General features: G+C 46.8%; 1 protein-coding gene across 3 annotated transcripts in view; it reads left to right on the top strand.

The window, feature by feature from the left end:
• The window catches only part of LOC139749850 (reticulon-1-A-like), a 195,385-nt gene that overhangs the window by 106,184 nt on the left and 66,656 nt on the right, over nucleotides 1-22,545 (top strand). Inside the window, exon 1 of one of the 3 annotated variants that reach the window (XM_071664179.1) lies at nucleotides 4,278-4,754. The exons of the other annotated variants lie outside the window; for them this stretch is intronic. Within the exon in view, the coding sequence (XP_071520280.1) occupies nucleotides 4,343-4,754 (412 nt within the window). The 5' untranslated portion in view covers nucleotides 4,278-4,342. Of the gene's footprint in view, nucleotides 1-4,277; nucleotides 4,755-22,545 lie in introns of those variants that run through there. 3 annotated transcript variants of the gene reach the window in all.

Raw genomic sequence — 22,545 nt, 5'->3', positions numbered from 1 at the left:
GTCTATCAGGTTTTGTGAAGAAGAAAAGAGCGTAATCTAAAAGTGGTCAGAATAGGGTGTTGTAAACAATAAGTGTTTTGTCTTTCGTATTATGCTTCGTATTTCTAGTTATGGAACTCAGTAATGTGTTTAATTCAGAATATAAGCGAGGCATTGCTTTGCATATCTTAGGCGATAATTGGTTATAACTCTGTCTTTTTATTGTAGTTAAAGAAAAAATTCATAATCGTCTTATTGTTTTGTTACCCAAATTCTTTATTTCTGGATTATCGACACAGTTCATTTTGCCATGTCTAACCTCTGTATCTTTTTTTATTGTTTCCATATAATCATCTTTGTATCATTAGGCAGCTTACCTTTATTTTGAATGTATTTTATCGATTTCGTGTCATGGGCAAAGTGTGAGGTTTGGGGGATTGTATAACTGACGTAGCTGACAAGAAATGTTGGGCCGGGGGATTGATCCTTGTGGCACCCCACTTGTCACGCTCAACCACTCGGGTCCTTCATTGTTTACCGCCACCCATTACTTCTGGGTAACGCAATCCGTCATAGACGCGCAGATTCTGTTTCCTGCCCCAGGAGGTATAATTCGTTCAAGCAGTCTTGTATGTGGTACGCGAAGGGTTTTGGGGAAGTCTGTCTCTAATGATAACGTTATTGCGGCATATGCATGACTGAAGAACTCGATGCAACTCCTTAAGCATGTTCTTATGTAACGGAATCAATATTGATTTTCACGCATGTGTTTTTATCATCTTTTAGAAATGCAAAGATGTTATCCCTGATTATTGTGTGTAACATTTTACCTGACGTCGTTGTGAGCATGATAGATCGACCATTCCAGAAGCATTCTTTTTATCCTTAACTGCAAGGTGTTACGCCAGCAGAAGTTCCAGTCAGTGGGGAGTGTGCCTTTCTGTCGTGTAGCCATCTGGTGAATGATTTAGTGGCCGGAAATGTTACTTGTTGGCTCAATCCTTCCAGTGTTGTACGAGAGAGAGGTCGTCAGCTGCAGCTGACGACTGTCCCGACCCTGCAGAAACATGTCGTGCTTGCGGAAATTGCAAAAAAATGAAAAAAGAAATATTATAGAATGAGAAATCACTCGGAGTTCCTCAGGTGTTGGTAGATCTGACTCGTACAGCCGGGAAGGTCAGAGGAAGAATAGAAAAAGAATTCTTGAGCCTCGTTATCAATGGGAAAGGAGTAATTAAGTCAGATGTTTACTGTGGAACTCCTTGATCATTGTTTGTTAAGTTGTCAGTATCGTTAGCTAATTGGCCCTATACCATCCTGGATATTTATTACGCGACTTTTATATTTGAGGACCTGTATAGTCGGGGGTTGGGTGAGGGTGGGTGTTGAGTACGGTGGGTGATCAGCTCGGAGGCAGGAGGTGGGTAGGGTTGGCTGCACTCATGAATATCCCCTAATGTAAAGGTGAGTCATCTGAGGTGGTGTCATGTCTCGCTGTGGTGAATCATGGTGAGTTTGTGGTAGTCACGTGTGATGGTGAGTCATGGTGAGTGTGTGATGGTGAATCATGGTGATTGTGTGGTTGTCACGTGTTGTGGGGAGTGTGTGTTAAAGTGTTGTGGTGAGTTATGGTGAGTGTGTGGTAGTCAAGTGTTGTGGTAAGTCTTGGTGAGTGTGTGGTGGTGTGTCATGATGAGTGTGTGGTACGTGTGGTGGTGAGTCATGATAATTGTGTGGTTGCCACGTGTTGTAGTGAGTCATGATAATTGTGTGGTTGTCACGTGATGTGGTGAGTCATGATGATTATACGGTTTTCGCGTGTTGAGGTGAGTCACGGTGAGTGTGTGGCTGCCACGTGTTATGGTGAGTCACAGTGAGTGCAGTGAGGTGATGTGTTGTGGTGAGGTTGTTGAGGATCCTGTGGGTTACACGTGGTGGTGAGTATTGATGATGAGTGTGGTGAGGTGATGGTGGCTGGGCTATACTGGTGACAGATATAATCGCCTTTATGAGTGGTCGTTGTCAGGTTACTAGGATTGTTGTGGTAGTGGTGGTGGTGGTATGTTGTGGTAGGGAGGTTGGTAGTAGTGGTGGTGTTATATCATGGTGGCAGGGTGAGCCTGTGTGCTGGAGTGGCCCCTTACATATCTTGGAGTGTGGCTGAGGGCGGCGCGGTTGTAGGATGGTGGCCACCTCCACCATCCTACAGGAGGCTGCTACCCTACCCCAGGCTGTTGCTGCCATGTCTGTCTTGTATCATTTCACTAACCTCTCTGTCACGAAGTATCTCCTCTTTTTCTCTCCCCCATCCATGGGAGCCATCATCCTGCCGCTACCGTGTGAGAGATACAGAGGACAGACGGGGATCTGTGCAGGAAACCTTCCTCCTCATCCTGGGTGCTGACGTTCCTATGCCGACCTCCCCTCCTATCTCTCATGGTCACATTACACACCCATCCTGCTGCCATCCTCCTCCTCCTCCAGTCAGGTCCTGCCAGAGACGCCCCTTCTATACAGACACTGTACTGAGTCTCTGTAACCTAACCTCATATGGTTTGTTTCTTGATGACATTAATTTCATCGCCTTGCTCTGGAGCCATTCAGACATGTCTCGTGTGCTCTTGATGATGGACAGACGAGAACGGTCCCACCTACTACAGGTGTGCCGTTACTATCCAATTATTGACAGAAGATTTCTGATCCTTGCGACAGTAGATCTTCGTATTTTCCTCAACACCTTTTATTCAGTTATTGTTCTTGTTCTTTTATCTATTAGAGTTGTTACCTTCCACCTACGTTGAGGTACATCCGTCACATTTCGGACCATGGTGACAGGTCTTCGGGGAAGTTATGATTGCTTGTGCAGCCATTGTTGGGCACCGTCGACCGTCCTACATTTTCCTTCACTACCTCGGGCAGTGTGTGTGTGGTGTGGGCCCTGCCAGAGATGTGCTGGGTGGGTTGGGGTGGCTGGCCACTGGCCCACGTGAGCCATCACCGTGTCTGCGGTACTACATGTTACCACCCCTTACCATGGTAACGCACACTTGGGACACACCCAAGACAATACATATCGGTTTGGTCTCCTCAGTTCAGCTCTACTGTGAATGTGAGAATTCTTGTAACCTCTTAATTTTCCCCCCAAGTTCAGGAGCAGAGCAGTTGGTGGTGGGGCACGTCTCCGGCATGTACCCATCCATCCTGGCTGGCTGACTGGTGGCTGGCCTGGGCCAAGGTCAAGGTGTCGCCTACCTGGCCCGGTCCCCGTCACTTGCCCCTCCCTCAACCCCAACCCCCCTGGTCTGGTGGTCACCACCATCCATCCCGCCTTCCACACCACAGGACTTACCAGCTCACCTCGCCCATCTGCCCATCAACGGCAGCACACCTTGCCCCTCCACCTATCACCACTCACCAGCAGCCAACCTTGACCTGAGAGTGTCATATCTCCCAACCCCCACCTGAGTCTGGTTATCATAGCCTCGTCACACACACACACACACACACACACACACACACACACACACACACACACACACACACACACACACACACAAGAATGTTAGCTGGAGCTGGAGTGAACCAGTTCTGACGATGATAACATCATATAGAAAAACAAAATGTTTGCCAGTAAGAGACCATCATTGAGTGTAATTTATCCACACGTCTGTGTGTATCTTGGTTATGGACGAGGCTCGTAATTCTGTATCTTTGACGGTTTAATATTTTAAGGGCAAGGGTACGACCCTTGGGTATGATGGCCTGTTTTTTGGAGGGCCATCACACTCAAGGGTCGTACCGTCATGCTGAGGGGTCGTTCTCTTAAGTACAAGAGTCGGAAGTCGTACTCAAGAATCGTTTCGTTAGTTTCCAGGGGGTTGAAGACTCCTTAGGCAGACGACTCCCCACACAGTCTCAAACCTCCGGACTCTGGCCTAATTCACCGTTTACCTATCGTTCAACAGGTGTTCAAACTGCATGACGTGAACTTGTATACCCATACCGAACGCATGAGTCGTGGGTGTGGGTATACGAGATCACGTCTTGCAATATAAACATCTTATTAAAGTAAAGGTAAACAAGTTCATGTTGCCTCAGTCCTATAGCCTTTGAGACGCGCTGTGCATACAGCGGTACTGTCACGTGGACATATTGTACACGTCAGGTGTAGGGCAGGTGTGGGGAGCGTATGGGTGTTAGTGATAGGTGTTGGGGGAGGAGGTGGGGGAGGGGGTTGTTGGGGGTTGTTGGGGGGCAGGTGTTAGGTACTGTGTGAGTTCAGCGGCGGCCTCAGTCCCGGCTTCCCTGCCATCCCTTGACTACAAGGCTCCTCCGGCGGTAACTTGCCTCACTTTCTTAACCCATGGAACACGACGGTTGGGCCCCTCGGCACGACGGTGCGGCCTCTCAGCACGACAGTGTGGCCTCTCAGTACGACGATGCGGCCCTTCTCCACGACGATACAGCCTCTCAGCACGACATTACGGCCCTTCAGGACGACATTACGGCCCCTCAGGACGACATTACGGCCCTTCAGGACGACATTACGGCCCTTCAATACGACTGTACGGCCTATCAGTACGACGATGCGACCCTTCAGCACGACGATGCGACCCTTGAGCACGACGATGCGGCCCTTGAGCACGACGATGCGGCCCTTGAGCACGACGATGCGACCCTTGAGCACGACGATGCGGCCCTTGAGCACGACGATGCGGCCTCTCAGCACGACGATGCGGCCTCTCAGCATGAGGCTACCTCCTTTCAGCAAGACGGTAAGTCCCTTCGGCATGACGTAACGACTTCTCTTGAGCATCCATAGGTTTAATGGCCTAGCCTTACACCGTCGCGCTCATAAGAATTCCCCCAGTTGATTCTCGCGCCCCCACACCGGTCGTAGCGTACATGGACTGCAGGGTGTCGTAAAGGTTACTGGAACCTTGTCAAGGTCTTGGAAATTAGGTAGGAGAAGTTCCATGAAGTTCGAGGATTGTGTGAGATGTTGTGTGGTCTCGAGACGTTTTGTTGACGGCCACATGTTTACTGACTTGGTACCAGTAACAAAACAAAACTCGCGGAGGAATCATGATGATACTTTGTTGATGGAAGGGTGATATCGGCCGGTGTGTGTGTGTGTGTGTGTGTGTGTGTGTGTGTGTGTGTGTGTGTGTTTGCACGCACCGTTCTCAAGGCCGAGCTGAGCCAGTCTAGCGACCCCAGGTTTTGGTTGTAGGTAGTGCAGGATCTGGGCCAGGTTTATGCCACCGCACGTTGGCCTTAGAGACCGTTTTGAGTCCATCAAAGAACGCTGGTAAGTTTCCCTTGTTTACTGTAGGTGAAGTGCGGGTAGTTAACCACGTAGAGCTTTTTCAGCATCCAACGTAGGTGGTATAACGTACCTGGAGAATTATCTTGGTGGAACTTGAGAGGACCTTAGGACGAACTGGGAAAGATGTGGAGAGAACCTGGAGAGGACATGAGAAGGAGCTGGGGAGGATCTGGGGAATACTTGGGAACAACCAGAGAGGACTCTGGAAGACCTGATGACGAATTGTGGGAAGATTTGAGGAGGACCAGAAGACTTGAGTTGTATGAATACTGTTCAGTGCGTAAGTGGAGGAGTGTGACTCGTGTTTGTCTTGGGAGTGTTGCCTCTGATGGGTTGGAATTTAAGACTGAATGGGATGAGAGGTTGGCTGTTTAGTGCTTGATGGGTCATTTCAGTATATATATATATATATATATATATATATATATATATATATATATATATATATATATATATATATATATATAGTGTCTTATATTTGTTGAGGGGTGGTGGAATGCGCTAGTAAAGGCTGCTGAGGTGTGAGGCAGGGGGAAGGTTTTTATTTCTACTTGAGGATTGGTGGTTAGTTATGGAGCTCTTTGGTGGGGAGGGTTCTGGTCTCATGCATAGAATTAAGTGTCGAACATGTTCAGGTGGTATTATATTGGGGGGGGGGGATTTTTGTTTGATTGTGTAGGTGTTTCGTGTTTGTGATTGCTTGGTTCTGAGTGTTATATTTTGTGTGGTTTGCAGTTTTCTTATATTTGCTCTTAAGAAGGGGGGATGACAGGTGAGGCTTAGTTTAGTGGAGCGAATGAAGTGTTTACGGTGGATGTTGAGAAATTCTTTCTCTTGTCCAACTCTGGTGCCAGTTAGTGTTCTTAGAGTATGTAGTTTGTATGTTGCTTTTGTGCTCACTCTGTTGGCATGGGTGGTGAACGTCATGCGTCGTGTCTCGTATGTGAAGCGTAAAAAATGCTTGATGGTTTGTTCAGTGAGAAGAATTGTTCATCCAAGGTAAGTGATGGATGTGAGCTGGATTCGTGTCTTGTCTTACGTTATGAACGAATGAAGGCTTCTGTCATGGGTGAACCACTGTCCTTCCCCTGTTGCTGGTGGGAAAGTGAATTTAAAGATCAGAAGACACAATAAATTAGACCTACCAGGTCTCCAGATGGACGGAGCTAATGCGAAGTTTTGCCTCTCGTTGATTTACATAATTGTATCCGCTTCCTGAGTGGAGGCCATTGTATAAGTCACACCAGATTGCGTAATGGTTTCAGGAGAGTTTCACGGTAACGTAGCCTTGGAGATATATTTAAAAGCTTTATACTTAGGATTGGCTTGAGTAACACAAGCAAGCTTCAGTAGCCGGAACCCCTTGGGCTTGAGTGCCAGAGGAAGGCTTCAGTTGGCGGAGCCCCTGGGCTTGAGGACCAGAGGGAGGCTTCAGTTGGTGTAGCCCCCTGGGGGTTCCAACAAGTAAGTTGTCAGTAGCGTACATTATTATGCTACAGAATAAATTCGGGAAGGATGTGTGTTATGTAAGATGATGATATGTGTGAGGTGCGACGGCCTGAGTCACCCCTACAACCCCCCGCTGGCTGGCCAGCCTTGTGTAACCCGCACAAGAGTTTGTCGATAACAGCTTCAGCAGTACAGGGCCGCCCTTGGGTGTCTGACGCCGTGGCCTTGGTCAAACCCGGAAGGGATAGGTCTTAAGGCCAGGTTATCACGCGTAAGGGTCGTACCGTCGTGCTCTAAGGTCGTACCGTCATGCTCAAAGGTCGTACCTTCGTGCTTAATGGTTGATCGACCACTGTAATCAAGGGTCGTACCTTCGTCCTTAATGGTCGATCGACCACTGTAATCAAGGGTCGTACCTTCGTTTTTAATGGTCGATCGACCACTGTAATTAAAGGTTGTACCTTCGTTCTTAATGGTCGATCGACCTCTGTAATCAAAGGTCGTACCTTCGTTCTTAATGGTCGATCGACCACTGTAATCAAGGGTCGTACCTTCGTGCTTAATGGTCGATCGACCACTGTAATCAAGGGTCGTACCTTCGTTCTTAATGGTCGATCGACCACTTTAATCAAAGGTCGTACCTTCGTGACTAATGGTCGATCGACCTCTGTAATCAAAGGTCGTACCTTCGTGGTTAATGGTCGATCGACCACTGTAATCAAAGGTCGTACCTTCGTTCTTAATGGTCGATCGACCACTGTAATCAAGGGTCGTACCTTTGTGCTTAATGGTCGATCGACCTTTGTAATCAAAGGTCGTACCTTCGTTCTTAATGGTCGATCGACCACTGTAATCAAAGGTCGTACCTTCTTGCTTAATGGTCGATCGACCTCTGTAATCAAGGGTCGTATCTTCGTGCTTAATGGTCGATCGACCACTGTAATCAAGGGTCGTACTTCGTTCTTAATGGTCGATCGAGCTCTGTAATCAAGGGTCGTACCTTCGTGACTAATGGTCGATCGACCTCTGTAATCAAAGGTCGTACCTTCGTGATTAATGGTCGATCGACCACTGTAATCAAGGGTCGTACCTTCGTGATTAATGGTCGATCGACCTCTGTAATCAAAGGTCGTACCTTCGTGACTAATGGTCGATCGACCACTGTAATCAAGGGTCGTACCTTCGTGATTAATGGTCGATCGATCACTGTAATCAAAGGTCGTACCTTCGTGCTTAATGGTCGATCGACCTCTGTAATCAAAGGTCGTACCTTCTTGCTTAATGGTCGATCGACCGTTGTAATCAAAGGTCGTACCTTCGTGATTAATGGTCGATCGACCTCTGTAATCAAGGGTCGTACCTTCGTGATTAATGGTCGATCGACCTCTGTAGTCAAAGGTCGTACCTTCGTGATTAATGGTCGATCGACCACTGTAATCAAGGGTCGTACCTTCGTGATTAATGGTTGATCGATCATTGTAATCAAAGGTCGTACCTTCGTTCTTAATGGTCGATCGACCTCTGTAATCAAGGGTCGTACCTTCGTGATTAATGGTCGATCGACCACTGTAATCAAAGGTCGTACCTTCGTGATTAATGGTCGATCGACCACTGTAACCAATGGTGGTCGTGTGTTATAGAGGATGACACGGACTAACGACCATGTGCAGATGACTCAAGCGGCCGCGCCAGCCGGATGCTGACGTCACCATAAAGCTACACTGTGGTGCTTTGGACACAGTTGTTGTTATGTGTCCCATGCATGATGACGTTTGACGTTGTGTCTCAGATGATGTTAGACACTGCCGACGTGGTGTGCTCCAGAGACCATGGCGTTTGACGCTGTCAGTGGGGTGTGTTCTAGACACCATGGCTTTTGAAACCACGCGGTGTGTTCCAGAAACCATGGCGTCTGACACTATTAACGTGGTGCGTTCCAGAGACCATGGCAGACGTCTGATACTCGCCGTGGTGTGTTCCAGAGACCATGGCGTCTGATACTCGCCGTGGTGTGTTCCAGAGACCATGACAATAAGCATTCTAAGCGATGCTTGAATCTCAGACATTGTGTGTGCCAGAGCTGATGGCTCCTGCGCGTGTGACACAAAAGACAGCTAAAGCTGTCTGGCACTTGTAACGTCTGGTTATAACAGCCATTAGATAACGCTGGTTATAGCCATTAGATAACGATGGTTTTAACAGCCATTAGATAACGATGATTATAACAGCCATTAGATAACGATGGTTATAACAGCCATTAGATAACGATGGTTATAACAGCCATTAGATAACGATGGTTATGACAGCCATTATATAACGATTGTTATAACACCTATTAGATAACGATGGTCATAACATCCATTAGATAACGCTGGTTACAACAGCCATTAGATAACGCTGGTTATAACAGCCATTAGATAACGCTGGTTATAACAGCCATTAGATATGGTTACCCTGTGACATGGTTAGTGGGCGTGAGTTCGACACAGGTGGAGCCTCGTCTCTGGCCGCGATGAAGCCTGGAGGGGACGGTGATGATGGTCGCCTACAGTGTTCATTGCTGCTGTGGTGTAACGCCTGACCAGGAACTGTTCCGGTCTGGGAGTTATTTGGCTGCGCACTGGCCGAGGCACAACCCTTGAGCACACGCACGACCCTTGGGGTCGAAGCTGCGTACGTGTTCAAGGGGGTCAGTTGCCACCAGTCTTAATGTGTTGGATTTCAAATCTGTTTTCATTATTAACGACCGGCAGTACAATATTAAGAATTAGCTAAGGGTTTCAGTTTTGTTAAGTAGTTCACCTAAAATCACCCAGAAAATTAAACAATGTCTAGTACTAATTCATGGGTATGGTGTTTACTGTGCATCTATTTTTATGTAAGGTTTTTACTTTGTATCTATATATTTACCTCATGAATATATAGAGATTGAAATTCTTTCTCCGAGGATCATTCCTGAAATAGTTTAATTGTTGAATCTTCTAGAATGTCTTGTCAAGAAATACGTACATGGGTGTGGTCAGGCAAGTCACGCATTTAAGCGAGCCCGGGGACGAAGGTGACGAGGAAGAAAATGGTTACCCTTGTAAGTCGTCGTAGAAAACGGTAGAGACAGAAAATCGTTTGAAATGAAGCTTTGAGGTGGAACCTCGTTGCGTTGTCAGGGCTTTTTTGATGGCTATTGCGTTACGGTCGTCATGTATAGAGAAGAACTTATTCCTGAATATTTTTATGTCATATCATGAGAGAACGTCATTAGATTCATTAACTTTATAGAAAATTATTGGCATAATGGACCTGTGAATGCCCTACCTGCGTAGCACCTTATATTGATACTTATATTAACAGCCAACTGTCATATAATTCTAGTCCCTCAGTTCTCAACCATTTTTACTTTACCTATTTCATGACTGTCCATATTTTTAGACGTAGTGGTGATGCTTCATGCAATTAGTGTGTGTTGAGCATCGCAAGAGTGAGTTTACTTCCCAAATCAGGGCATATTCCTGGGGTCTCGTCTCCTTCCCTTTGATTTCATTGTTACATCCTTATGAACACATTTGACAATAGCTGCATTGCGCCATGTATTCAAGTGCTTTATTGATATGTTGGTATCTTTTGGGGATTAATCTTGAGGCTCTGTGAATAATGCATGCTCCTTACTTTATTGTTGATGGGGTCTGTCTCTATTCTCTTGAGAGTGAAACTTTGAAATCTGGAATTATAATCTTATAATCTTCAGTCACACTGCACCCCAGACGTGTGAAGATCTCGCGTACGACTTTCACAGGCACTGGACGTGGGACACATACTCACGCTGGAAACCTCATCCAGCATGTTGTCTGTCTCCGGTGGAGTGTGAATGAATGAGGCATTTGTTTGGCTTTGTGTCTACAAATCACCTTTGGCAGGTGTTTAGGAGGAGCTGTAGCGGGCCAGGCCAACAAGTGTCGGGAGGAGGGAGATACACCTGTCGGACGCCCTAAGCATCCTGTGAGGCGGGGGGGGGGGGGGGGGCCAGGTGGAGGGGAGACGGTGATGAAAGGACAGAAATGGAAGTGAGGATAAAGTGGGTCAGTGTAGGTAATATTGGTGGTGTGGGGAGATAGGTGAGGGGAGAGGAGCGGGGAGATAGGTGTGGTTGGTGGTGAGGGGAGAGGAGCGGGGAGATAAGTATGGTTGGTAGTGAGGGGAGAGGAGCGGGGAAATAGATGTTCGTGGTTAGGGTAGAGGAGCGGGGAGATAGATGATGGTGGTGAGGGGAGATAAGTGATGGTTGCGAGGGGAGAGGAACAGAGAGGTAGGTAAGGATGGTGGTGAGGAGAGATGAGCGGGGAGATGAGTAAGGTGGGTGGTGAGGGGAGGTGAGTGGGGAGGCAATTGATGTTGGTAGTGAGGGGAGAGAGTGAGGGTGAGGTTTGCAAAAAGTGGAGGAGGGAGAAGCTTTTATAGTTAGTATAAAGGAGGAAGTATTAGGGTGTGGATGTTGCCTGGCGGAGGTGCTTGTGTAACCGTGGCCGCAGATGCCAGTTGGTAGGGTCATTACATGACATGTTGGCCCACTCCCAGACCTTGCACAAGGCTCCGCCGCTTACCATATTTACAGGCCCATCCCTTAGCTACTTTCCTCACCTAGACTACCTCTCCCGTGTAGTAATGTTCTAGAACCAGTTCAAAGATGGTAAGCGCATGGGGAGTGGTTTTGTGGCGCGTCCGTTGAGGCGCCTAATGCTTTCAAACGAGTTTAAGTTAGGCTACTCTAGTACTCTTATATTTTCCTTGGCATTTATGAAAGAATATACGATGGTTAGGTTGATTGTAGATTACAGAAGCTTCCGCTAGCATTACGTATGTTTAATGGAAGGAATGTAAGGATGGTAAAATAAGATGAGTTTTGGCCACTGGGCAACAAGTGTATTTGTAGGTTAGCAAGGTCGCCGTGAGCCAGTCCGACGAGAAGCAGCAACCCACACTCATCACTGTCATGCTTCATACCCTTCTCTGTTGCTCTCTAATCCTGTCTGGTACTTGTACCGTGTTGAGTATGTTCTGTCGTGAATACCTGTGACCCTAGAACACCCGACCCGTAGTGCAGAAGGATTACATATACACTAGTAGTTTCCCGCCCGTGTGGATGTTTTTATTGCCCGCTGTTGCCTAGTCGAGGTGACCTTCGTCTGTTGGAAGTGCCCGCTGTTGCCTAGTAGAGGTCACTTGCCTCGCGAGTGGGTGCCCCTCGTGCCCGCTGCTGCCAAGTAAGCTGTTGCCTAGTAAGGGTCACGCTCCCAGGCCGGAGATTGTGGCTATCTCCCCATTATCTGACGTAGCGCGGTCATATGATAACGGAGATAACCTAATGTTGGTGTTGGTGATCAGCCAGGTGCATTTTCGGGGGTCGCTGAGTTCTTATTAACCTGATTTTCTTTCCCTCTGAGCGGAACATTGCCTTTGGGCATAACGGTACGACTCAAGGGTATGATGGCATAGCCTTTGACCTGACGCTTATTGAGGATGAAGTAAGCCTAAAGCCAGGCCATTTTACTCAAGGATTCAGATACAGATTTCAAAAGTTTGGAGCACATCTTTTCTAAGTGTCGCTCCGTCGTGCCCAACGATCGTACCGTCGTGCTCTAGGTTCGTACCGTCTTACCCAAGGATCGTACCGTCGTGCCCTAGGATCGCACCGTCGTACGAGCTCAAGGTTCGTACCGTCTTACCCGAGGATCGTACCGTCGTGCCCTAGGATCGTACCGTCGTGCTCAAGGTTCGTACCGTCTTGCTTAAGAGTCATACCGTCGTGCTTGAGAATCGCACCTACATTCTTAAGGATTGTACCGTCGTGCTCAAGAATCGTACCGTCGAATTTAAGGATCGTACCGTTTTGACCAAGGAGCATACCATCGTGCTTAAGGAATCAATTTTCTGTACAGATTTTCTTGTTCGATATTTTCAGACGATTACATATATAAAGAAGAGGGAAGTCGATATAGACAAATTAAATATCCCGAAAATTGTCATGAGGATGAAATGAATCGATTGCACTCCCTTACCCAGTACCTAGAGGCAGTGTGTTCTGTTCGTGAGCACATTGATATCCTACCGTTAGCGGGTCTGTGCTGAGGGAACTTCCCTCCTCGTGGTCGGATGTTTTCTCTCTCTCTCTCTCTCTCTCTCTCTCTCTCTCTCTCTCTCTCTCGACTCGAACGTTCCTCGTTGGTGCGTTGAATGCCGAATTTGTGATATATACTCAACAGGTAAACCTTTGCCAGATATTATCCGTTGCCTGGAGCTGAAATTATTCCTAAATTGTGGCCGCTGTAGTCTTGGCCTAGTTGGCAGTGCTGGCACACTCTGGTTTCCTTGGTAAGGATTCCTACTCCTTACCAGCATCCACCCCACCCGCTCCCCTCCCCTTCCACCCTTACTCACCCACCCTGTAGTGGATGACGTCACTAGCAGCCGGTCCTTCTAGGCTTCAGTGAACCGTCCTTCTTGGTCTTGAAAAAATGAATGTCATTTGTGAATTAGTTCTTCACAAAGTGAATCGTAGTTTCATTTGAGTTATTCTCCGGATGATAGGAAAGTAAGGAAGCGAAAAAAACATATATACCAATTGTTGAAGGTGAGATCCCGAAAGATGGATTTTGAAGGCGCGCACCACCGCCGCGCAGCCCGCCCGGTCCGCTGGCCCTCTATCGGCGAAAACCCAAACTGCGTCATTTGAGTTGACCGCTGAGACTTGACATCAGGCATTGGTCGCTCAACGGTCGGCGGCGACGGAGTGTTGTGGTTTCGCTGTGTGAAAGTATTCCCTTACCTCTTGTGCGGTTATAAATGGAGGATATACTTGCGAAAATGGACTCCGAAGAATACGATTCGGGGATGCAGGCCAACGGTGGCTCAGCAATCGAATGTGACACCTCTGCTCCCTCCACCACAAGCGTGATTGGAATCGACCTGCGCTCCATCATAAACCCTTGTGAGTCACATATTTTTAACACTACTTATATAACTGTGTGTTGCACGTAGATAACCTTTTGTTCGTGGGGCGGTAGATCTAGTACACAGTTGCTGCTGTACATCCATGGGCGGGCATGAAATGTAGGATGTGGTTCCCCTGTGGAGCCTTAGCACCGTTCGCAGTTTCATGCTTTGTCTCACGAAAGCCTTACTATCACGTGACCATGTCTGTGTCACATGTAGATTCTAGGGGTGGCATGCTGGCCTTTGGGCGTGGTATCTATGGGCTTTGAGAGGATGACAACTGCCAGAGTGGTAGGCATCCTGTGTAAGTTCCACCTGGTAGAGTTAGTAGAATCATAAGCTGTGTCTGGTTAAACTTAAATCGCTTTGGATTATTATACTGGATTACAAGAATTATTCGTAATAAACAACAGTTTATAAGTAAACATGGAAGGTGACAGAAATTTCATAGTGGTTCACTACGTAATGGCACCTTGGGTTACTTCCATATTATACATTGAACTGTCCAGTCTGATAGTCTTTGATTACCGTAGTGGATTGAGCTTGGTGTTGTACTCACCAAGTGTAACTAAACTAAAGTGTACGGGATACGAGCTACTTTGCTTGAGTATTACCCTGTTGCTGCATATTGGTCAGTGGCAGTTCCGTGATACAAATATATACCTTAGCAATGGCAGAGATTGTAGGATATTTGATGTGGGTATTGTCGAGCTTGGAGGTGAGGGAGGAGTAAAAAGGTGGAGGTGGTGGGGTGGCTAGTGTTCAGCCGTGCTGGCCGACACGCCCTGGCCGCCTCCACTCCCCACCCCTGATACTTCCCCCCCACCCTTAGGGAACGTCACTGTCACTCTTCCTCTACCTGAGTAGCTTCACACACCACGTCTTCTGTTGCCATCGCTCATAGTGTATATACCTCTTGACATCGTCACCAGTCACGTCATGAGTAGCTTTAAAAGTCATAAATGGGTGTATTTAGGGAGCTGTAATTCTTAGTCGATTTTTTGTGTACAATTGTAGTGATGAAAATGTAATGAATGACACGAATAAAGGGGACTGAACGAGGATACTGATGGTGTACACAGGGAGTGGAGTTAGGTTCTTCTTTTGATGTTAGGGAGTTTTAATTTTACGTTTTTATATACTAGAAATTAGATATTGCCAAAAAAAGAGAAGCCAAACAGAATTTTCATGTATAAAGTCCTCGTTTCATGGCTTCAGTTCATTAGGTGTGTAGAGTGTGTGGGTGCGCAGGAGAGGGCGGTTGAGTTGTTCATATTCAACTTTAATTCATAAATGACGACAGTGCTGTTCATGGGTATGATGGCTTGGCCTTTGATCTCACCCTTAAGGGCCATGAAATGCCTGGTCATCATGCCTAAGAGTTGTACCGTTGTGTCCAAGGCTTTAAGTCGGTAAAACTTACCTGGCGTCATCCTCTATGATGACTAATATTTATTGATCAGCTCCCATTCTGTTTTCTTTGTCTCGCCACTTCCACGTTCGTCGTTGGCTGCACTGACAGACGTGATTGAAAATCATTCAAGTCTTACAAAGAATGTGGAGCAAGTTGGTTTTTGCAGGAGTTACTTTTCCAAAGCGATGAATGTATGAGCTACTTTGGAAACTTCACTAGTATTTTGAGATTAAGGTGTGATAAACTGCGTAGTATTTTGTGCTTGAAGGAAAATTTGCTACTTTTTTGTAGCATTACGGTATCGCCACCTATTTGGATATGGAAAACAGGAAACCGCGGAAATTGAAGTCAGGAAATTATACTGTGAGAAATTGAATTTGCTTTGGCAAGAAAGTGTGTCTGCTAGGGAAGGTCGCCATCCGACGCCATTTTGGGAGTTACCAACCTAGAATTCGGATGCGCTGAAAGCAAGGTTAGGTTAGCTGCTGCTCTCTCTCTCTCTCTCTCTCTCTCTCTCTCTCTCTCTCTCTCTCTCTCTCTGAAAGATACGGTCGATCTTATTAAGTGATTTGTTGAATGTGGCGCAAAGACATCTAAATAAGTGCAAAGGGTCGCAGAAAATACTTCTTATCTGAGATGCTGGTAGCACTGTCCTCCAGAGGTTCACTTGCGTGATATTGTGGTATATTATTGTTCGGATAACCAGAAATAGTAAACATTAGTTGAATTGATGATTACAGTAGGTCAAGAACACATCTTTTGTCACGTATGTTGTTCATCCGGACAAAAAATGATTTAGGGGTTGGTTGTTGGCGCATGAGTTACAAACTGGTTCTGAGCAGAGTTTTGCGTGAACCTGCTTTGCTCCACAGCAATTATGTAATAAAACAGAGTTGCTAGACGAGTTCCTCCGTCTATTGTAACGTGTGGAATATGCTTTGAGGATCTAATCAAGGACGATGAAGTTAAGGTTTGTAATTGTAGAGGCGTTTTGATAACCACACCAATCATCACCAGTGCACGACGGTACGACCCTTGCTTGAGTCACCTGCTCAAGGATCGAATCGTCGTACTTGTATGGCTTGTGTTGGAATCCCCGGATGCCTTCATGCCTCTATCACGTGACCATTTTTATCCTGTTTACCACCAGGTGCTGTCGTGTGGGGATGGTGCTGGCTTCTTTTTGGTGGACGGGATCATCTTGTCAATGTAGGGAGAGAAAGGGGATGTTGATTGCTGCTGTATTGGAGGGCGAGGGAGGTACTTGCGGTATAAGGCAGGGAGGAGATGGTGTTTGTTGCTGAGCAGGGCAAGGAGGTGCTGGATGTTACTGTGGGGAGATGGTAGATTGCTGGATGCTGTTGTGTAGAGGATGATAGGGTGCTGGATGTTGTTGTGTAGGGAGATGGTAGGTTGCTTGATGCTGTTGTGTGGGGGATGATAGGGTGCTGGATGCTGTTGTGTAGAGAGATGGTGGATCGCTTGATGCTGTTGTGCAGGGGATGATAGGATGTTAAATGTTATTCTATAGATATAGTTGGGTGCTGAATGCTGTTGTGTAGATTCAGGTAGGGCAGTTGTGGTGTTGAGAGGTAATGGCAGTAGGTAAATGAAACTGGGACTATCTGTGGAAGGATATGCAGGAGGCAGATGCGTAGTATGGCAGAGGTCAGAGGGTCGAGAGGGAGGGCGCAGGTGTGGCCCTGTTCAGGGGATGCTGCTGCAGGAGAGGGTAATGTAATGCCCGTAGGAGGGTCCTGCTTTGCACTCTTAACACCACTACAGACAGTTAGACTTAGCTTTTCACATATGTAATTCAGATGTAGAAATTGCATGGCTTATCACTCCATCAGCGGAAGTTTTAATTGATTGATTTTTCAAGGTCGTCGAGGATAACGTCACGATCCTTGGGTATGATCTTAGCCTAAAAGTCCATCATACATGGGGCTGTATGGTTCTGCTCAAATTTACATAACGGTATATTGCACGACACGCATTTGTAAAAAGTGTGTGCCAGGGATATAGCTTGACCTTGTTGAGGGACAGCAAAGTTGTTGGTTGGTGGATCTGCATGTTATGTTCAAGAGGGATTATACAAATATGATTTATAGGCAGTTAACCGTGTATGCGGAATGTATTTGCTGGTTAGTTTTCATATATGTCCTTGAGAAAAGTTGTATCATCAAATTTTGATAACACCTTTTTGATGCGTATTGAAGAATTTCCTGTCTTTTATTAGGCTGTCTGAGAACAGTGTGGTGCCCCTTCATTCTTTGAATTATTTTTTTTTTCTTGTTCAGACCGTGCATATTACATGCAAATTATTATTGTGTCCTGCATCCGCATTCCTTTGAGTCGAAGTGGAATGTTCGGCCTCAGCTCGTGATGGTGGTATTAGTATGAGTAGTGAGTTAACTGGACTTATGGGGATTAGTTTGATCTGCCTTGCAGCAGGTTGTGGGTACAAAACATTAATCCTGTTGATTTGTAAGGAATTTGCATGTTACTGGCTGGAGTTTGTAAATGTTTATAGTCTATCCCTTCATGGTGGTGAGTGGTCAATGGCTGGGTCCTGGTGAGTACCTTAACATTACCACCACCACACTACTGACCCACTGGGATCTCCCCCACCCCCGCACGTTCATAGCTCGGATGAAATTGGTAGGGATATTGATTTATGCAAATGCTATCTTGTCTGGCATATCTTACGGACCAGTTGCCTCGCCAGTCCACCTAATGACTCCTATAGTCATGGTGAGTCACGCCCAACTTTTTTTTTTTTTTTTCATCAGAGGAGTCCACTCACGGAAAAGACATGAGCAAAGTTTTCCAAAGTTTAACAGTTAATGAAACCGACCAGCCACCACATCCTTAACATGGATGAATATTAAATAGGGAAGAGTATTACGCAAGACTAATTTGTGAAAAAATCAATACCACATCCTTAATATGCACCACAGTTAGCCACACACACTGGCCACCTATTCCATAGCACATGCGTGCGGCGCGTTCCTGTGTGTTCTCTAGAACAGGTTGTGGGTTAGGCATATGACGCTGCCACCGCCGGTTATTGTTGCTGTCCAGCGTCCGTGTCCTCCCTCACCAGCAGGCTCGCCTCCGGCCCACCACCACCACACCATCCCTCCCTCCCGGCCTGCCTCACACACACGCTTGCTGTACAACATACAAGGACACAATCCCTTCAGTATAGTTACAGTAATTCCGAATGTTGAACCCCATCGTGTGGTTTTAGCTTAAGATTTATCTAGGAACTAGTTCCTTCCCGTATTCAGAGGAAAAGATACGTACTCCGTCAGTGTTTGCAGGAATGACTGCGGCCATGCCGCCCTTGAACACAACGGGTCGACTCCCAGGTTCATATGATGGCTTTATCAAGAAGATAAATAGTAATAGCCACTTCGTCAGTCCCACACTCTCTCTAATGTCTCCACGAGTACTTGATTCAAATTGATGACATTTCCTATCATTTTGCTGGGGGCCGTACGGCTGCAGCTTCACTTAGTCGTCTTTATGAAACGCTTATGTCTCGGGCCACACTAGTGTCAGGTTGTGTTCTCACGTTTGCTTGAGCGATATTGTAGGTAGAGCTTATAATGGTATTGGTTCATTTGGTTAACCGGGCTTGATTACTTATCAGTAGCTCTTGTCATAAGATCTCCACTAGTGTTGACCACCTGTATTCCTCAAGTATTCCTTGGGTCTCGAGAGGAACTTGAGTTTGAGGTCAGAAGGTCTGGTTAGTGTTAGTATAAAAAATACACACACACACACACACACTTCATGGACGTGAACAAAGCCTGTATGAAGCAAACTTGCTGTGTATGACACAGACGCTTGCCTAATAATGAGTTGAAAAAGGTTAGGGTCCAGGATGCAAGGCTGAATGCTACTTCATGTGGCTATATGTTATAAGGTCCCAGTCACGGACTAAAGTCCGTAACGAGGTCAGAAATTGAATGATATTAAGAGAGCTAAACTGATGGAAAAGTAAGTTGAGAAGAGAAATATAGTAATCCAAGTGTTTTTGAGGTAGTGGCAAACCTCCCACTTGATTATAAGCAGGTGGTTGCTGCTGTGCCAGACATGCGTAGGTAAAGAGTACCAAAGGTAACGGGTGTACGTAAAGGTACAGCCATCACAACGGTCCACGCTAGAGTTGACAACGAACGCTTACTTGGACAAGTTAAACCAGGTCGTTTGAAGCGCGTTGCTGACAAGGTAAAGGTCATGGTCACCGTTCAAACTCGAGAGGCACCCATGGGGGAAACTGTGTCAGAATACTGTTGGGTACAAGATGTGGACTAATTACCTTGCCGGTGGTCAGCCGTTGAACGAGACTTTGCAACTTTATTTTTTTCATTCCATAAACAATAAGCAGTTTCATGTGTGACGCTTGTACGTAATCCGCTTCAGTTACTGGTGCAGTGGATATGAACAAAGTGTTTGAATATTTGCTGAACATTAGGTGAATATTTCACACATGAATTGAAGAGGTTACAAAAAAAAAAAAAAAGCAAAGTACCCCTAGAACGTACATAGTGTGCGTAGCGACAGTGTCCCAGGAGATTGAGTGCGCTTAAACCAGTGTACAGAAGAGCGCCATAAGCAAAAATGGAGGCTGAAGGTTTGTGGGGTGAAGGTACAGCGGACGTGGTGGGGTTTATGTGGGACTGGGAACTCCGGTAGTGAACCTGAGGCAGTTGGTTGAGGAATTAGAGCAGAGTGAGGGAGGCTACGTAGCAGTGTGGCTCCTCTAACGTAGGTGTTTCGCTGATAAGATCAACACACGTGTTTTGTCTTTTTTCACCCGACACTTGTTTCTCGTGCAAGTTCCTCAGGTGTGGTATGATCAGTACACATCTGTTTTATAGCATGGTAATTCTGACTTTCTCAAGTTATTTATTAAGTGATGATGCACGCCAGTTCAACAATGCTGGCAACACTGTCGTCAGTTATAGATGTTGCCTTTCGTTGAGCATCGTCGGTACGTGATGTGCTGCCCATGTGTATAGCTTTTGATGTGGTGGTGTATCTCAGGGTGGATAACAGTACAGTTTAAAGGGCCGTGTTTATGCCAGTATACATAGACTTCAGTGGTTATAATACTTCGACTTGACCAAGTTGCGACCGTTGTAATTCCTCACGCTATAGTAAATTATGTAGTGTGTTCATTTTGTAGGGAAGCCTTCTTACGTTCAGTGAACTCGGAACGAAAGATAACACAGCCTGAGTGGGTAAGGACGTAGGTGAGGGTGATGTTAATGGTGGTCTGGGGAGCGGCGGGGAGGGGAAGGGAGGCAGGCAGCAGCTGGTTGTGGTGGTGGTGGTGGTGCATCATTGATGGTGTTGGCCCCACACCCGCCTCAATGGCACAGTCAAGCCACATATCCTCTCCGCCAGTACCTCTCCCTGGAAGTGTCTACTGGCTCTGGCAGCTAGATTATCTGCCTCCATGTCCGTGGCAACTGCTTTACACTATTACCGCCAACACTGCCACCACCACCACACTCATCACTTGGTCAAAAATACCTTTGCTCTCCGCCACATCGCCTTTCTCACATAGTTGGTCGAGATGTATTAAGATCATGTCCTAAAATTTGGTATTTGTATTTCATGTGTTCGTCACGCCCACATTATCCTTGCTTGTGTCTTATCGTACACACATTATATTAGTTGGCATGTTATGATGTATTTCCTCGCCATGACTTGGGTAACCATCCCCAGGTAATCTGGCCAGCTGAGGCCTGACAGAGAGCAGCCTCTCTCTCTCTCTCTCTCTCTCTCTCTCTCTCTCTCTCTCTCTCTCTCTCTCTCTCTCTCTCTCTCTCTCTCTCTCCACCAACTATAAGACATATTGTATAGGTTTCTACTCTCATAACCAGTTTTGTTATTCAGTTGTAAACCTTTTGTTCTCATGGTCTCTCTATCAGTAGGAATGTTGCTCTAATCTGTAGGCTTCAAGTACTTGCTTTATTTTTACATGGATAAGATGAGTTTTAATGCAATGAGCAACGTGAGGGTCAGGTCAGAGGCCAGGCCACGATATCCAGGAGTCTTGCCCTTGTGCTCAAGGGGTTAAGGAGGTAGAGCAGGGTGGAGGTTAGGAAGGACCAGGCACTTAGTCCTCGTTTGTCAGCTTATTGTTAATGAGACGACAAGTGACGCTTGCCGGCAGCACTCGCTAACCTAACCTGCACTGTAACCAATGTCCACTGCAACTAAGAACGATTGCTGGTGTTTTGCCTTGGGTCTCCTTAAGTACTCTGGAGGTTAAATGATAAGATCATAGAACTATGAGGAGCTAAGGAAGTAAGGCTACTTTACCTAAGTATATGAGCGGTAGGCTGGCTGCCCGCGGCCTGGTGCAAGTGGGTCACGCTCCGAACCTCAGTGCCTCAAGTCTCGGTAGGCCTACCTGCTTACCCAGGGATGCGTCTTGTTACAAAGTGTAGACGTAGACTTTTTTGAGGGTGTAGATGTAGACTGTTAGGTTGTAGACTTTTGTACAGTGTATGGGGAGATGTTCGTTGGAAGGGGACTGGTTTACACGTAGGATGTTCGAACTAGACGTGTTTCAAATGCGCTCACTAGCACGTTCTCTCTCTCTCTCTCTCTCTCTCTCTCTCTCTCTCTCTCTCTCTCTCTCTCTCTCTCTCTCTCTCTCTCTCAGGCTGGTGGGTTGTGCGTGAGCGGTGAAGTAAGTTTTATGTAGCGTGTGTGGGCCACAATTTGGCAGAGGGCGAGGCTTCCACCCCCTCCCTAACACACACACACACATGCGCCCGAGGCGTCAACCTCTGCTGTGGTGGGTGGGTGGGCGGTTGGCTCACCGAACAACCCACCCACATCAGCGTCTGGTCGTAGGGCTGTACCTTCCTTGTGATTAACTCCTTAAACCTGGCAGTACGACTTCAGGTTCAGGGTTAATGCCGTGCAGTTTAAGAATATCTGTATGATGATGATTAGCTGGGATGTTGTGATTTTTACTTCTTTCATTGGAGATTGCGTGTAATGTGTGGGTGGTATGGTCTTAAGTGTTAAATGGGACTCTGGTGTGGCGGGAGGGCTGAGGACTCTGTGCTTGGTGAGTCGGGAGAACTGCGGTGTGGCAGGTGGGCTGGGGATTCGTCCTGGGGTGTGGTGAGAGGAATGGGGGGGCTCTGGTCCAGGGTGATGGGAGAGGTTCATGTGATGGATGGTATTGAGCTTATCGTTGAGAGGCAGGTGGCGATACAGCTCAAGCTGGGATAAGAAACGCGAGTTACAAGATAAGCCTTACGGTCCTCTGAAGGGGAGTAGTGTTGCCAAGTGTGAGGCTGCTTCATGAACCATTGGCCTGAATGGTGTGTGAATGGCCGCTAGGGGTACA

Source organism: Panulirus ornatus, chromosome 8 (genome assembly GCF_036320965.1).
Source record: "Panulirus ornatus isolate Po-2019 chromosome 8, ASM3632096v1, whole genome shotgun sequence".
Lineage (NCBI taxonomy): Eukaryota > Metazoa > Arthropoda > Malacostraca > Decapoda > Palinuridae > Panulirus > Panulirus ornatus.
Note: the sequence above shows the minus strand (reverse complement) of the source record. Positions and strands in the feature narration are given on the sequence as shown.